The 16,793-nt window shown below is 42.0% G+C and overlaps 2 protein-coding genes across 2 annotated transcripts in view; one reads left to right on the top strand and one right to left on the bottom strand.

Moving 5' to 3' along the window:
• ELL (elongation factor for RNA polymerase II) overlaps positions 1–5,970 on the bottom strand; it is a 59,339-nt gene extending 53,369 nt beyond the window's left edge. The window contains exon 1 of the mRNA XM_087702246.1: positions 5,808–5,970. Within this exon, the coding sequence (XP_087558372.1) occupies positions 5,808–5,939 (132 nt within the window). The 5' untranslated portion in view covers positions 5,940–5,970. The remainder of the gene's footprint in view (positions 1–5,807) is intronic.
• A 3,982-nt stretch (positions 5,971–9,952) lies between these two features.
• On the top strand, positions 9,953–13,024 carry MRPL34 (mitochondrial ribosomal protein L34; the record flags this gene model as incomplete). Its single annotated transcript, XM_087704863.1, has 3 exons — positions 9,953–10,009; positions 11,018–11,098; positions 12,507–13,024. Coding segments are annotated over 3 exons (456 nt in total), but the record flags the coding sequence as incomplete, so codon positions are not given.
• Positions 13,025–16,793: the final 3,769 nt, after the last annotated feature.

Here is a 16,793-nt window from a genome sequence, read left to right on the forward strand (position 1 = left end):
CTGGTTAAAAGGATGAGGTAGCAAATGGAATCAATGATTTTATAGGTTCTGAGATGGAGGAAGAGATCCTTCCTCATCTCAGAACCTGTAAAGTCATTGAAACAGAGAGAAAATATGGGGCCACTAGAAGGACAGATAATCTATCCCCACATTAAGACAATTCTACATATTGTACAGGTGACAGATATGATCAATTCCATTCAAAATTCCATTTTTCTTACAAAACAAAACCACCTACAACAATTTGCAAAGAAGATATTCTGAAAAAAAAAATAAGACTATTACTTTGGGCCACACCTGATCTCATACTTGCCCACTCCTCCCTCCCTCCCTCTTTCTGTATTACACACACACACAGGTATGTATGCATGTATGTACATACACATACTTAGCAAAGAGACATTACATTATCCAACAACACACACGCATCTGCCTTTCTCCTGCTTTTCTCTGTGTGCCCTGGTCTATTGCCCATAGTCCAACCTGCTCAGGTTAGAATTAGCTCTCCTGAGTTTGAAGGAATGATCTTTAACAACCAACTGGGTTTTTGAGATTCAGAGGACCGGACCTGCTGTCTTCATGCAAAACAGAAGCTTCGCCCCTCAGTTGTCCTCTCAAAGCACGATTCAGACTCAGGGATTTCCTAACTATTGCCTTCCTTTGAATCACTGCCAGTCACTTAAATACGTACGTCTCCAAAGAGGCACTTCCTTGCCAATCTGGCTACTCACAGGATGTCACAACTACTTCAGATGACATTCAATTACCACAGGTCTTGATGTGCGTGAGCAAGAGGAGGGGGGGGGGGGCGCACCTCAATGCAAATAGACAAATCCACCCAGCTGCTTTGTGTGTGGCAGAACTGCCTTCCCCAGAAGGTTTTCAACAGGATAGAGACCTGTCAAAGACTTAAGTATAGGGTGGGGCTGGACAAAAGGATGTTTCACATTCATAGGTGCCACCCTCGGCATTCTGCAAAGACAAAGTGCACAGATACATATAACATTTTTCAAATCTTTGGCCACTGAATCAAACTCCTCAGGTGCTCAGGATTAATCCTATCCTCCAGAAGAATCTATTTATTCTTATCAGAAAACTGCAAGCCTGCAACCATTCACACCACCTCACACTGACTCCAGAGACCTTCAAAGATCCATGTACTTAACTGCCATTTTGAACAAGCCATTATACTATGAATCTGTACTCAATTTGCAAATCACAAATATACTAAATTGCTCAGTTGTGTCATTTGTACTTCGAACAAAAGCAATGGGTGCTTAATCCTGATTGATGGCAAATTATGTTTGTGATACTGGGCGCATTAATGTGTACCAAGCCCACATAAAGACACAGCATAATTTCTTTAACACAGCGGGGCCAGACAGTCACATTTCCTTTACGCGGCAATGCAGAGATGGTGAAAGTTCACCCGTCTTTATTTATCAGGTTGCTCTGATATTTTTCCACCTAATTGTCAGTTACTATGAGTTGAGAAAAACACACTGAACAAGATTAGTAGATTTTAAAACTCTATATATAGTGCCGGAAAGGGGATATAAACCACATCATCTAAGGATGCTTATTGCAGAAATCTGAATTTCAAAACAATCTAGGAAGAGGTTCCTAACAGAAGTGATGGATGATTTTTGATGCTCTTTCCAGCACTAAACACTCCATGAATATACTCTCTCTTTCATACATAACGTCCTATTATCTCTTGCAGGAAACACAGGCCAAAGGAATTATCTGGACCTTCTATGAATGAATAGAGAATGAACAGAGAATTCAATGTGTCAACTAATGTTAGGCCATAAGAAGTTTAACCAGTGTGTTTCAAAATCAAGTGGGGATCTAAACTGGGATTTCAGAGTCAAAATAATAAACTTTGCAATGGCCGACTTTGCACATGATATGGAGCCAGGTCCAGTTTGGGTCAACAGAAAAATGCAATCAAATTTACCCTGCATCAACAAACTCTTGCAGTGAAAGGGCCTCTGTCAACGGCCTCTTTTCGTAAAACCTGCAAGGGTGTTACAATGAACAATAGCAATAGCAGTAGACTTATATACCGCTTCATAGGCCTTTCAGGCCTCTCTAAGCGGTTTACAGAGAGTCAGCATATTGCCCCCAACAATCTGGGTCCTCATTTTACCCACCTCGGAAGGATGGAAGGCTGAGTCAACCCTGAGCCGGTGAGATTTGAACCGCTGACCTGCTGATCTAGCAGTAGCCTGCAGTGCTGCATTTAACCACTGCGCCACCTTGGCTGCGCAACACAGCTAAGAGGTATACTCAGGTTTACACTGAACAGTTAAATTAAAAAGGGGAAAGGCAATTCAGAGAAGAGTCACTGCTAATAATAAGCCGGCCCATGGGGTGCTTAGATCTGCCTTGCAGGGCCACCCTGGAAACAGCCCGTTTTCGCTGGCAGAGCTCTCAGGCTACCACAGGCACCCCTGGCATGAGTGATGTATAACCGGCCACCCAAACCCCGCCTCCCGAGATCAAACACAACGCTGATGCGGCTCTCAATGAAGTAGAGTTTGACATCCCTGCTCTATATTGAAGAATCAAGAATTAGACTTGACCAAATCCAGTTTCCTAGAAAGGATGCATTGCTGGTAGGACTGGACCTAAATTTCATAAGATTAATTTTTGTTGCAATCATTGGAACAATGGCATTATGCAATACTTTCAGATTACAGCCCCAAAATGATCATTAATGCCATGAAATCCCACAGCTGTAATTTATTGCCGTAATTTGGGGGTGATGATATTGGAAGACCACCCTCCTTCCTGTCTTCTTCAGGAAATGTATATGATCTGCCTACTCTGTTTGCTCACCCAAGTTACACAACTGTATCTGAGGGGGAAAAACCTCACAAGTGAGAAAATCCTTTTTTGGAGAAAAGTATCAAGCACTTCCTCTGTTTCATATCATTCTGGCTCCAATTTTTTTCTGCAACTGTTGAATATGTCCTTGGAAGTAATTGCATAAAGAAATCCATGCTAAGGTGATCAGTATTCAGCTAGTAATTAGCAGGAGCCCTCTTCCTAGCTCGCCTGGGGCCCACCGGGTAACCAACATCCCACATTAAAAATAGAGAATGACACAATCCCAAACTGCTTTTACTGGAAGCTGAGGTTCCCAATGATAAACAGGTTTGCCTCTTGGCTACTGCAGCTCAACTTGGATGGAGGGGAGCACTGGAAACAAAATGATTATATTTTGAAGAAGAGGCACAATTCATTTTGAAAATCACTATTTTAAAAAGGAGTCAATATTTTCCTTCAAAGCCCATATTGCTTAAACTCTTTCCAAGAGTTCAATTTAGGCGACCAAAAAGTATTTCGACACCCCCTCCAAAGAAGAGCTTCCAAAGTACAGCATTTGGCAACCCCCCAAGAAATCTAAGTCAGGATCTCCGTCATCAGAGTTCACACAACTTAACACAAGACAGTAAGCAGCAGCGACTTGGCAATGAAACGACCCTTCCCCCAGCCAGATTCCAGTTCTCCATTTAATAAAAGCAAATAAAAATGGTGCATCCCTTTAAAGTGTATTCAGTACTGATGTTCTTGGTAAAACAAGGACTGGGGGAGGAAGTCAGTAAGTCATAGCCAAGAATTTCCACTTGAGACTGAGGATATGAAGAACAAGGAAGAGGCTATTTAATTATCTTCTTAAAGCTGCAAAAAAGGTCCATTTAAGATATGGATCAACAGAAAAATTTAGACCAAAATATATAGAAGTTCTAGATTTTCAGACTGGAAAAAGAGACAGAGAAAAAAGATGGATGACGGGGATATTTCTATAACTACCGGTAGGATTATCTCAACTTCCTCTCTCTATCTAAAGATTAGAAATATGAGTTTTAGGCATTGTTGCATGCCATCCAAAGAAATCTTACCATATGACAAAAAGTGTTTATGTAACTTTTTTTTTTAAAGGGATGGACCTAAAAAGTTTATTTTAAAAAAAACAACAACCATTTTTTCAATGGTCGACACAATCTTTGTCCACTATTGATGGAGGACCCAATTGTTCTTTTCACACTTAGCAGCAGGAAATCAGTGAAATGTTTCCCGTGGCCAGGTGTCCAATGAAAAAAGAGAGCTCTTTTACTAGCTACAATCCTCACATAACTCAAAAGCACTTGAGTTCACTGCTATACAGGATAAGACTCTCCACACTGCAGTCCTTAACCAAGGCTTGGGCAAATCCCCCACACTCCACCCCCAACACAGCATAATTGAGCAAGGCAAAAGGAAGCTGCCATCTTCATGGATTTATTTCAATTATCTCTCTCTCTCTCTCTCCACACACACACACACACATTGCTCATTGTTGTTGCTCATTCTCCCTTTATGCTACAACATGAAAGTCGAGGAACCTGTTCAGGTCCTCCTCATATATGCCTGATAATGGAAAATAGAACAGAATAGAACCCAACATGTCCCTTTTAAAAACTGCCTTCCCAACAGCATTCTTTTTTTAAAAAAAACACCTTTACTTTTTCTAACATTTGGAAATCTATTCTGTATACAATTTAGTGTACTCTTAATTCACATTATATTTTCCTTCCCAGAAATTATCAATACTGTTCCTTAAAAACATTTCAAAGCATATTTCTTTGTAAAGTATTCCCAACCCAAGACTGTCTCATCAATATCTTACACTTTATTTAGATATTTATTTCTCATATTTCATTTATTCAAATCTTATTAGACAGGCGTTTTAGAGAGCTTTTTTTGGGTGGGGTGGGTGTAACAAGGGAGTGTCTAATTTCAACAAATCCCCAAATCAATCCATGCGCCTATCACTTCATTCCTTTAAAGATTTATGAAAAGAACCTCTTCTCTTAACTTCCATGGCACATTTGGAGATAGCAATAAGGAGATTTGTACTTTTCTGTGTCCTGCATCCATTTTAAGAGAGCCTTCCTGACAAGAAAACCAAGACTCCCCTCTCAAGAGAGTTCAATCAATTCAGAAAATTCAAATCCTATTTTTTGCACTCAAGCATCCCTACTCCAGTGGCCTAATTTCCAACCCATGTTCAGTCCCCTAATTGACTATTAAAAAGGTATGACAAGCTGCTTTCTTATTACCTTCTACAGTAGCACTTTGGCCTTTACCTACAAGGGATTTTTTTTTTAAAAAAACCAAGCTACATCTTTGATATTTAGAAAGGAGAAGCTTCCAAAGTGGTCCTTTGGAGTGAAAGGTGTATCATTTCCTTAATATACTGCATACATTTTTTTCCATGGTTGGTTGCTCAATTCTTACTGGGAGCTGAAGCAAGACACCTCCCAGGATGGTATTTATTTTTTGATTTTTTTGGGGGGGTGGCTTTTTCCATATTTCCTTACATCGAGATTTGCTAGAGAAGTCGGTTTTTCTCTCTCTCCTTAATCCAGGTCATTTATTTTCTTTTCGTGGCAGGGGAAAGATTTCATCACCACCCTCCTGCGTTCCCCCTATATTTGGAAGAAGGGCTCTGTCCTTAAAAAGAGCCATTTGCTTCTTGTTGACGGCATCTCCCTTCGAGGATTACTTTGGAGGAGAGGGGGTTCCCCCTCTTCCTGCTCCCTAGCCAATTTAAGGGGAAGGGGAGTCCACCTTCCTTTTCTCTCCAGCCCTGTGTTGGTAGGAGAAAGGAAGCCCCCCCCCCCAATTTTCCAGCCTACCACTTTTCGAGCTGGCATTAAGAGGAGGCGGCTACTCCCCACCCACCCACCATAACCAACTTCTCCTAATATAAGAGGAGGGTCGCTACCCCGCCCCCTCCCGGCTCGAAGACCCACCTTGCGTCCCTGGAAGGCCTCAAAGGCTCGCAGGGCCGAATCGGTCAGCTTGACGTGGAAGACAGAGATTCGTGTGCCGCGGCCGAGGCGCCCGCAGGACAGCGCGTACCCCCTCTCAGTCAGCGCCGCCATCTTGGGAATCTCCGCGGCGGTGGCGGCGGAAGCCCCTGGGACACGCCCCCTCAACCATTATGGAGCAGAAACGCCCCTGTGTAACGTCATTCATCCGCGCGGCGGCAGCCTTTAAAGCTGCAAAGTACGACGGGAAGTGTAGTCTATAACTTCTCTTTGCTGGGCTTAGGTTATAGGCGCCCCCTTCTGGTAACGTTTTCCAAACTCTTACCTCATGGCTATTGCCGGGAGCTGTAGCCACAAGCTGCGCATGCGCCAGATGCCGATAGGCATGTTGGGAGATGTGGTCTTTTTGTTTCGAATAGAATAGAATAGAATAGAATAGAATAGAATAGAATAGAATAGAATAGAATAGAATAGAATAGAATAGAATAGAATTCTTTATTGGCCACGTGTGATTGGACACACAAGGAATTTATCTTTGGTGCATATGCTCTTAGTGTACATAAAAATCCAAGATACATTCGTCAAGACTCAAGAATCATAAGGTACAATGATAGTCATAGGGTACAAATAAGCAATCAGGAAACCATCAAGATAAATATAAATCGTAAGGATACAAGCAACAAAGTTACAGTCATTCAGTCATAAGTGGGAGAAGATGGGTGATAGGAAGGATGAGAAGACTAATAGTAATAATAACGCAGCCTTAGTGAATAGTTTGACAATGGTGAGGGAATTATTTGTTTAGCAGAGTGATGGCATTCGTGGAAAAAACTGTTCTTCTGTCTAGTTGTCTTGGTGTGCAGTGCTCTATAGCGTTGTTTTGAGGGTAGGAGTTGAAACATTTTATGTACGAGTCATTCAGTCATAAGTGGGAGAAGATGGGTGATAGGAAGGATGAGAAGACTAATAGTAATAATAACGCAGCCTTAGTGAATAGTTTGACAATGGTGAGGGAATTATTTGTTTAGCAGAGTGATGGCATTCGTGGAAAAAACTGTTCTTCTGTCTAGTTGTCTTGGTGTGCAGTGCTCTATAGCGTTGTTTTGAGGGTAGGAGTTGAAACATTTTATGTACGAGGGGTCTGTAGATATTTTCAGGGCCCTCTTTTTTACTTGTGCAGTGTACAATGGTGTTGTACAGTGTTCAATGGAAGGTAGGTTGGCAGTAATTGTTTTTTCCAAAATGTTTCTCAATTTAGCTTCTGGCGTGTTCTAAATGTAAGGAAATGCTTTTTAGGGTGTGTGGCTCTGAGAAATAATGCTTTTTATATATTCAAAGTATGCACAGCTTTTATGCAGAAAATCTAAAGAATTTTGTCCCACTTCCTTAAAAGTAGGCAAGGATGTTAGCTTTAATGGATGATGTTCATGTCATCAGATGAATGGAATGAAATACTGTGCAAAGAAGTAAGGGCTACTGCTATAGAAGAAAAGAAAAAAAGTGACAATGTGATCAACGAAGCATCTTTTTGCTTCCCTTTGGACAAGTTATGGCTTTTAAATAAAAATGGTTCATCAACATAGTCATGTTTAATATGAAATGAGGTGCATATATTTAATGCACGTTAAAATTTTCAAATATTCACAGAATGGTGCTGATGATACATAGATTGTCATAGTGAGCATTATGCTTGCATTTATTTTGATGCAAATGATAATATTCAACATTTGAAACTGACGATCAACTACTGCCCAGATGCATTTTGACCCAACCAAACTGGTGAATACAATTTGAAGTTTGTATTGATCGAGTGAATTCTTACAAACTCAACCTTTATTTTATCCTATTGCAATGTACTACGGTATATCTGTATAGAGAAAGGTGATAAACAACCACATTCCCCAGGCAAAGAATTCTGGGGAGTGCCTCCCCATTTCGCTTGTTTCTAGACCTGAGGCCCCCCAAACTTGGCAACTTTAAGATTTGGGGACTTCTGGGAGTTGAAATCCCTAAGTCTTAAAGTTGCCAAGTTTGAAGAGCTCTGTTCTAGACGGAGGGGCGTAGTGATAGCGAAGACACACCATTGGTTTAAACGCCTACAAGAAGGCGTGGCTATTCAAATAAACTTCTTGACATCAGAGACAGCATAGCTGGCTGGAGAATTCTGGGGGTTGAAGTCCTCAAGTCTTAAAGTTGCCAAGTTTGAAGAGCTCTGTTCTAGACAGAGGGGCGTGGTGATAGCAAAGACACACCATTGGTTAAACGCGCCTACAAGAAGGCGTGGCTATTCAAATAAACTCCTTGACATCAAGAGACAGCTGAGCCGTGACGGTTTGGCCCACCGGATTTAGGCTGCTAAAATAGGAACTATCATTAGGTGGCAGCAGTCGCCCTAGGATAGAGGCTGCTACCGCTCCTCCTACTCGCATCTATAAGCTAAACGAGCTTTGCCGTTCTGTCCTGCAAGGGAAAATTGACATGACTCGGAAGTTATCGCTGCGAATGACCGCCTCTTCCGCTTAACCTTTCCATTTGACTCCTTAGCACGACCTGCAAGGACTTCAGTTTCGAGGCAGAGCAAGTATGGACTATGTTGGGGTCGGAACTGGGGTGGGATGGGACACGGGGGGGGGGGGAGGAAAGCGGAGGAGGAAGGCAGCGACTCGGCGGCTCATGCGAGCGGAAAGCGGCCGCTTGCAGACTCGGGGTCCCCGAGGAGGCAGCCCCGCCGAAGCCCAGAAGCGGCGCGGACTAAAGAACCAGAGCTCCCGCCCATCAGTTTGCTCTCTCTTTCTCTCTGCTGGGGCCTCCTCGCCCCCTTAAACGTCCCCAGGGATGGAGCCTTGCTTAGTCCCCAAAGATGCTTCCTTTTCAAAAGGCAACTCTGGACTTTCTTTGGGTTTTTTTTCCTCTTGAAGACGTTTCGCTTCTCATTGATTTTTATTTTTTTTAATAAAGTTTTTATTTTTTTCATAACAAATAACCACATATATACTATTACATAACCAACATTATATTATATTATTAAATGTTTACATCAATTCGTCTTGCCGTCAACTCCCAAAAACGATTATTGGCTCTTCTGCTCTCCATACACCTTATTTGTACCTTATCCATCACTTTCTTCTCCCTCTCTCCTCCCCCTCTCTACCTCCTTTCTTCCCTCTGTCCTTCTCTTCTCTACTTCCCCTTCCTCTCTCCTTCTCCTCTCTCCCCTTTCCACTCCTCCTTTCTCTCCTCCTCTCCCCCCCCTTGCCCTCCTATCCCTCTCTTCTTCCCTTACCTCTCTCCTCTACTTCCCACTCTTCATCTCATTTACTTGGTGTATTTCAGCCTCTGAGCAAGCTCCATTTTATGTTGATGGTATTTATAATTCCATTTCAATATACATATTTGATTTTAACATCTTCCTTCTTTTTTAAAAGAGAAAAAATATATATACATATATAGTATATTTTTCTTATGGTGATCTCAGGTGCATTTTAAAAAAAATAGATTTGTATAGTTTTCTTCATTTTATGTCACAATTTCAATCTTTACAACACTCCGATATCATTATATCTCCTAAGGACATACACATTATCTTCATTGTTTGTCCTTTCCTTTTGTGTACATATTCTATAAAGGTAAAGGTTCCCCTCGTACATATGTGCTGGTCCAATGATGGCGAACCTTTTTGGTACCGAGTGCTGAAAAATTTGTGCGGAAACGTTGCATGTGTGTGTGTGCATTGCGCACTCATCGGGGCCATACTCCAAAAAAAGCCAAACTTCTTCAAGAAAAAAATAAAAACAAAAAAGTCCAGTTGCCTTTTGAAAAAGCACCTTTGGTCAACCATGACCTGGATGATTGAGAATCACCATAGGCATTGTTACCTTGTTACTCCATGCAGAGAGTGGTAAGGACAGCTGAGAAGATTATGGGAAGCTCACTTCCTGTCATTCAGGATACTGCTTATAAACGCTATGTGCTTAGAGCTCAAATCATTGTTAGTGACCACACACACACACTTCACAGTCTATTTCTGTTGCTCCCCTCTGGGAGGAAGTTTGGAGGAATTTCTAGCAGGACTACCAAATTCTGTAACAACTTTGTTCCCTGGGCCATCCGTCTGGTAAACTCATTTTTCTCACCATGTACATGTATACATCCGAACTGGACTGTTGCTTCTCTGTGTCATATATGTAGGTATGCAAATAACATTGTAATTATTTATTTTTTCATGTTTATATAGTGTATATTGGGGATGGTGACCCTTTGAGAGCTGTACGCAATGAAATTTCATTTTAATGTATGCCAATTAGTGTAGATTCAAAGTGACAATAAAGTTATTCTAAGTCTACTTTGTCTAGAACAGGAGTCTCCAAACTTGACAAGTTGAAGACTCGTGGACTTCAACCCCCAGAGTTCCCCAGCCAGCAATTAACTTGCCACGGTTGAGAAACACAAGTAGTCTAGATCAGTGTTTTTCAACCTTTTTTGTGCAAAGGCACACTTTTTTCATGAAAAACATCACGAGGCACACCACCATTAGAAAATGTTAAAAAAATTTAACTCTGTGCCTATATTGACTATATATAAAGTAATTTTCCCACGGCACACCTTACACTATGCCACGGCACACTAGTGTGCCGCGGCACAGTGGTTGAAAAACACTGGTCTAGATAACGTAAGAAGCCTTCTGAACATAACTTGAATGCAGTAGTAGAAACACAGGTAGTTCTCAACTTACGACTACAAATGAGCCCAAAAGTTATGTTGCTAAGTGAGAAATTTGTTGTGTTAATTTTGCCCCATTTTATGACTTTTCTCCCCACATTGGTTAAGTGAAACACCGCAGTTCTTAAAATAGTAACACGGTCGTTAAGAGAATCTGGCTTCACTATTGACTTTCCTTGTCAGAAGATCACAAAAAAAGATACCACGTGACTCTGGGACAATGCAACCATCATAAATGTGAATCACTTGTCAAACATTCTAATGTAATTCACGTGCCCATAGCCATCAGGCATAAGTGTGAAATATGGTTATAAGTCACTTTTCAGTGCCATTGTAACTTCAGGCGGTCACTAAAGAAACTGTTGTAAGTCAAGGACTACCTGTTCATTACAATCATGGCTAAGGGTAGGTACAGAGTAATGCCAACTTAAGGTAATAAAGTCTTGCCTGATTTGCTACCTTTCTAAATGCAGGCAACAGGAACTCCCCCTCCTTTGGGAAGAGTGCCACGACTGAACAGGCCCTACTTGGCTAACCACCAGTTTGTTCGTACGGTAAGTAGGCTTGAAATTCTCAGAGAAGTAACTCAAATTCTGTAGGTGGCTTTTACAGGTAGGCAGTCAATTGTCAAGAAAGGATCAGCATGATTTTTTCTTTATGATTTTACATTCGTGAAATGCTGCCAAGTTGGGTACTTCTGTGAACATGTGGACAAAGGCTCACCGTTGCTGATCACTATTTTATAACTCCTAAGACCTTCCAGTAAACCTTCCAAAGACATTTCAGTAAACCCTTTGTTCCTATACATACTTAATTCAAGGACTTCTCCTTCTATGTTGTTGGTTTTTTAAAAATTCTTGTGCTTTTGATTAGTTAAGAGTTTGCAGGATGGACACAGAAGGAGAAGGGCATTAAAGGAGATGCCAGAACCCAAACAAACAGCATCATGTTGATTTGGCCCAGTGGTTAGAATGCAGTACTGCAGGCCACTTCTGATGACTGCAATTTGTCAGATCAAATCTCACCAGGCTCAAGGTTGACTCAGCCTCCCACCCTTCCATGGTGGGTAAAATGTTGGGGGCAATAGGCTGACTCTGTAAACTGCTTAGAGAGGGCTGTAAAACACTGTGAAGCGGTAGATAAGTCTAAGTGCTATTGTTATTTAAATTGTTCCCATTAATTACTTATAACTTCAGGGTCACTCGTCCATGACTGACAAAGAGGTTGCTTTCATGGGAAAGTTTTATAGCCCTCTCTTTCCTGCTTCACTCCCAGAGTTACTTAGTTTAGGCATCTGTTCTGACCCAGGCTTCCCAAGAGCATGAAACAAATTCCTCGTCCTGACAAAAACTCCTTTTATTAATTTACAGTCATTCACTGCTCATTCACATCCATCAAAGTCTTTCAAGGGAGGATTACAGTCACAGATCTTATCTGGCTTGGAGAGCTGCCAGGGCGATATCTGCAAAACTTGGCAAGGAGTCTCGGAGAATCACTAACCAATGAAGTGAACTAATTGTCTCCTGCAAACTCCACTCCCCTTTGACTCCTCTTTTATTTCCTCTGGGAGGGGCCATAAATTGTCCACATGTGGCCTTATTCCCAAGTCGACCCCTGTTCTTCAGCTATTCCCTTCGTCTGGCAACTCTGCGCATACGCATACAAGGAAGAGGCTCCAGCTGTTCGTCTGCCTCACTGATGTCTGACTCTGAGGGCAGCTGATAGCTGGCTTATGGCCTTGGCCCCCTCTCTGCCTCCGACACAGAGCCCTCATCAGAGCCTTTCCCAGACTCCAGGACTGGCCCATGTTCCTCCTCAACCTCCCCACTGCCAGAAACTGCTGCCAGCTCTGCTGGCCACTGGCGGGCCACAACAGCATCAGCAAAAAAAGGTTAGGATAAGAAAAGCCTTGTTAAATAACACAAGCAAATTATTGTTATTTTTTTCATTTCTCTTTCCCAGATCTCTCCTGTTGGTGCAGGGAGTATGAGCTCTCTCTTTTGGCAGCGTGGAATCTCCTCTGCTTTTTCCACCCCATGGCAACAGATTCTTAATTCCTTTCGGTCAGTAGAGTCTGCCAATGCTTTCCAAAGCATTCCTAGGCCGGTCGTGCCCTGGAATTACCAGCAGATTCGTCCAAGAAGCCGGGGCAATGAGTACCAGCCATCGAATATCAAGCGAAAGCACAAACATGGATGGATTAGACGTATCCGCAGTGCCAGTGGGATCGAAGTGATCCTTCGAAGAATGCTGAAAGGCAGGAAATCTCTGAGTCATTAAAATTGTCCCCTGTGAGGCCCTTTCAAACAAAGTTGGAAGCCTGATACATTAATTCTTTTCCTTGCTAGAAAATGTTACAGTGTGGTATGAAGTTCAACATGGCATCCTTTAGACACAGGGGTGATTATCGTGGTTTCTGTTTTGATTGTGAATCTAAAATTTCTCCAAGAAAATAAACCTTTTTAAAACTTCAAAATAAACGTGTCCTTTTGTTTTAGAAAAACGAGTAAGGTGTAAATACAATTTTCTGGAAAACTTTGTGCTCCTTTCATCATGTAAATTTTTTTGGTCTACATTTATATCTTAGTTGTCATGGGAAATTCAGAAGTTTACAGCACAATACTAGGGAGAAGTCTGTTTCTTGGAATGATGTTTTGCACAGCTGTTTTGCAAGAAAGAGGAACCTTGAACAATGGGAAAGCAAAGGTTTTTTATAGAAATTGAAGGCTGCAAAGTTGGCAATATTAAGGATCAGTTTGGGGTAGTAGGCAAGTCCTTGTCTATGTACCATATTTTTAGGAGTATAAGACACACCTTCCCCTCCCTAAAAGAGGGTGAAAATTTGGGTGTCTTATACACTGAATGTAGACCCACCCACCCACCAGTCCCCACCCTTTGGCCTCTGCCTCCCAGCAATTTACCTCCTTGCAGCAAACAGGGAAAATAGGGCTTGCACAGGCGGCAATAGGCTATGGCAGTGATGGCGAACCTTTTTTGGCTCTCATGCCAAAAGCAGGGGGAGTACAAGGGGGTCGTGCGCGGGCATCTCATACCCACAATGCTATTCGTGTGACACCCACCTACCCCCGCCTGCACGCATGCGCGTACAACCAGCAACCCCCTCCACTTTTGGAGTGATTTTTTTCACCCTCCCCAGGCTCCAGAGGCTTTCTAGGAGCCTGGGAAAGGTGAAAACAGCCTCAACGGACGCCCTCTGGAGGCCTCAGGAGCTTCCCTGAAGGCTCGGGAGGGCGAAAAATGGACCTACTGACAAACTAGAAGTTCGGGAATTATGACTTCTGGTTTGTCCGTAGGGCCGATTTTTGACCTCTGGAGCCTTCAGGAGGCTTCCCTGAAGGCTCCGAAGGGCGAAAATCGGCCCTACGGACAAACTAGAAGTGACTTCAAGGAAGCCTCTGGAAGGTGAAAAACGGCCTCAAAAGAAGGCCAAAGTCAGCTGGCCAGCACACGCATGTGCGCTGGCCAGCTGACATGGCAGCACCCCACGTGCCCTAACAAATGGCTCTGCGTGCCACCTGTGGCACACGTGCCATAGGTTCACCATCATGGGGCTATGGCAATCCCTGCAGTCTGAAACAGCTGATGATCAGGAGGCCCATGCTGAAATTAAAAGCGAAACTTGCTGTTTGCTGCACAATTGCTGGGAGGCAGATTTTTTTTTCTTGTGTTAATCAGGCTGTTTGCTGCAAGGAGGTAAGTCAATAACTATAAAAGCCTATGGAATGTTCAAATTATTAGATTTATTTTTTAAAAAAAATTATTATTGTTCTATACAACTTAACAAAATGAAGAAGCTTTTTAAAATAAATGCTTGATCTGAAGAGGTCCACTGCTATTGTATCTTCTTTTAAATAGCAGAGAATAACTATACTTCCAGAAAGCCACATCAATTTTAACAGCATCTGTGTAAGTATAGTCTGAAATGTAACACTACAAACAGTGTATGTCGTCTGTACTGTTTGCTATTTGTTGCAAGGAGGCAAATTGCTGGGAGGCAGATTCCCCTACCCCTTGTTTTGCTCCCCAAAAGCTAGGTGTGTCTTATACTTTGGTGTGTCTTATACTTTGGAGCGTCTTATACTCTGAAAAATACGGTACCTAGATTATTAGGTAAAGTGGCCTTTTCAGGAAACCAGCAGAGCGGGGTAAGACCCTTGTTAAGGAGATGTAATGTTGAAATAATCAGGCTGATTGAGGATGGAATGTTAAGGAATTTCTCTCCTTGCTATTACAGTACATGGGTTGTAATTCCCTTCTTAAGGCTGCCCTTGGCGGATACTTGTGAGCAAGTTTTTATTGTTTTGTTTTCTATGGGATTACAGGGGGCAGGAAATGTCAATTTGGGTCTGAGTGGATTAAGCCAAGAGAGAAATGGAGTTGAGCCTAGTCTTGTCTAAAAGGGAGAAAGAGTGCAGCCTCCCTCTACTTTTGTTGGATTTATTTTCTCCATTTACATGGGGATTTTTTGTTGTTGTAAAAATGGTCATAGAGAACACATCTGCATAGGGTCCCTAAGAGTCAGCATTGACTTTAGGCATATATTCAATAAATGTGTAAGGCGTTGGGGCCTAAAGCCAACAACTTGAAATAGAAGCTAGATTGACTTACCCATGTTACTAATATAACAACGGTAGTGATTCACTTAACAACTGTGGCAAGAAAGGTGGTAAAATGGAGCAAAACTCACTTAACATTTGTCTTGCTTAGCAATGGATGTTTCATAGTCAATTGTGATTATCAGTCAAGGAGTATCTGTAATGTAGCACGTGTGAATGTGAAAAATACCTGCTCTGAAGCATATTAACTGGAGAAGTGACAAGACCATTTTTCACACTTACTATTGTAACATCCCCATGGTCACATGATCAAAATTCAGACACTTGGCTTATATTTATGACTTGCAGTGTACTGGGGGGGGGTGTTATTTGATCACTTTTTTGCTACCTTCTGAAAAGTAAAATCAATGGGGAACTCAGATTCACTTAACAATCCTGTTACTAGCAATAGTAGTAGCTCTTACACTTATATACAGCTTCATAGTGGTTTACAGCCCTCTTTAAGCGGTTTACAGAGTCAGCCTATTGCCCCCAACAATTTGGGTCCTCATTTTATCCACCTCGGAAGGATGGAAGGCTGAGTCAACCTTGAGCCTGGTGAGACTTGAACTCCGCACTTAGCAGAATTAGCCTGCAATACTACATTCTAACCACTGCACCACCACGGCTCTTGCTAACTTAATAACTTCAGTGATTCAATGAACAACTGTAAGAAAAATGCACGAAATGGGGCAAAACTCACTTAGCAACAGAAATTTTGGGCTCAATAATAAATAATACAGTTCTGAGATTTCTGGTGGTGAGTTACCAGAAGTGCAAACTAGGTTAATCCTTGCTTAGTTTTCAAAGAATAGCCAAAATTGGCTGCCTGCTATTATCTAGAAACGCCTGCATCTCTTTGTAAGTTTGAAGATTACCTAAATCAGTGTTTCTCAACCTTGTCAACTTGAAGATGTCTGGACTTCAACTCCCAGAATTCCCCAGCCAGCATTTGCTGGCTGGGGAATTCTGGGAGTTGAAGTCCAGACATCTTCAAGTTGACAAGGTTGAGAAACACTGACCTAAATCAATAAAATTTAAAGGTTAAAAAGATGGCAAGTGTGATTAATGTCAGTCTTCCTCCCCAAAGGACTGAGTGAAAATAGCTATGTATATCATTATGATAAATAAATAACTTCTTTGTTACACGATGCCTCCTGGAACTGTGCAGTCTAAGCAGACACAGCCTGGGAAATAATAGTCGTTTCCCAGAAAAGACGGTGTTTCACCTATCCTTGCCTGACTCAGAAAGCCTTTTATAGTGCAGCCATTAGAATTCATAGCCATTGGTAAGCTAAAGTTCTACATGTGTTTCTAGTCCTCTTTTAAATCATCTTGGCCATTACCAAGCTCTCTGCAACCTGGATCAGTAGAGTTGGATATCAATTATCATATTTTCAACAGTAATAGTGGAAAACGCCACTAGAAATTTACGAGCATGAAAAGACGGTGAAAGCCGCCTCCAGTTTTGCTCAAATGTATCTTTCAAATATATTGGACTGCAACTCCCAGACATCTCAAACGAGGTCCCCCTATCATCGTTCCTATCACCCATCTCCTCCCCTTATGACTGCAGTGCAGGACTGTAACTTTGTTGCTTGTATCATTACTATTGATTTTGATTGTTTCCTGA

Source organism: Thamnophis sirtalis, unplaced genomic scaffold (assembly GCF_051295495.1).
Source record: "Thamnophis sirtalis isolate CommonGarterSnake01/CBP01778 unplaced genomic scaffold, rThaSir2_p1.2 scaffold_1, whole genome shotgun sequence".
Taxonomy (NCBI): domain Eukaryota; kingdom Metazoa; phylum Chordata; class Lepidosauria; order Squamata; family Natricidae; genus Thamnophis; species Thamnophis sirtalis.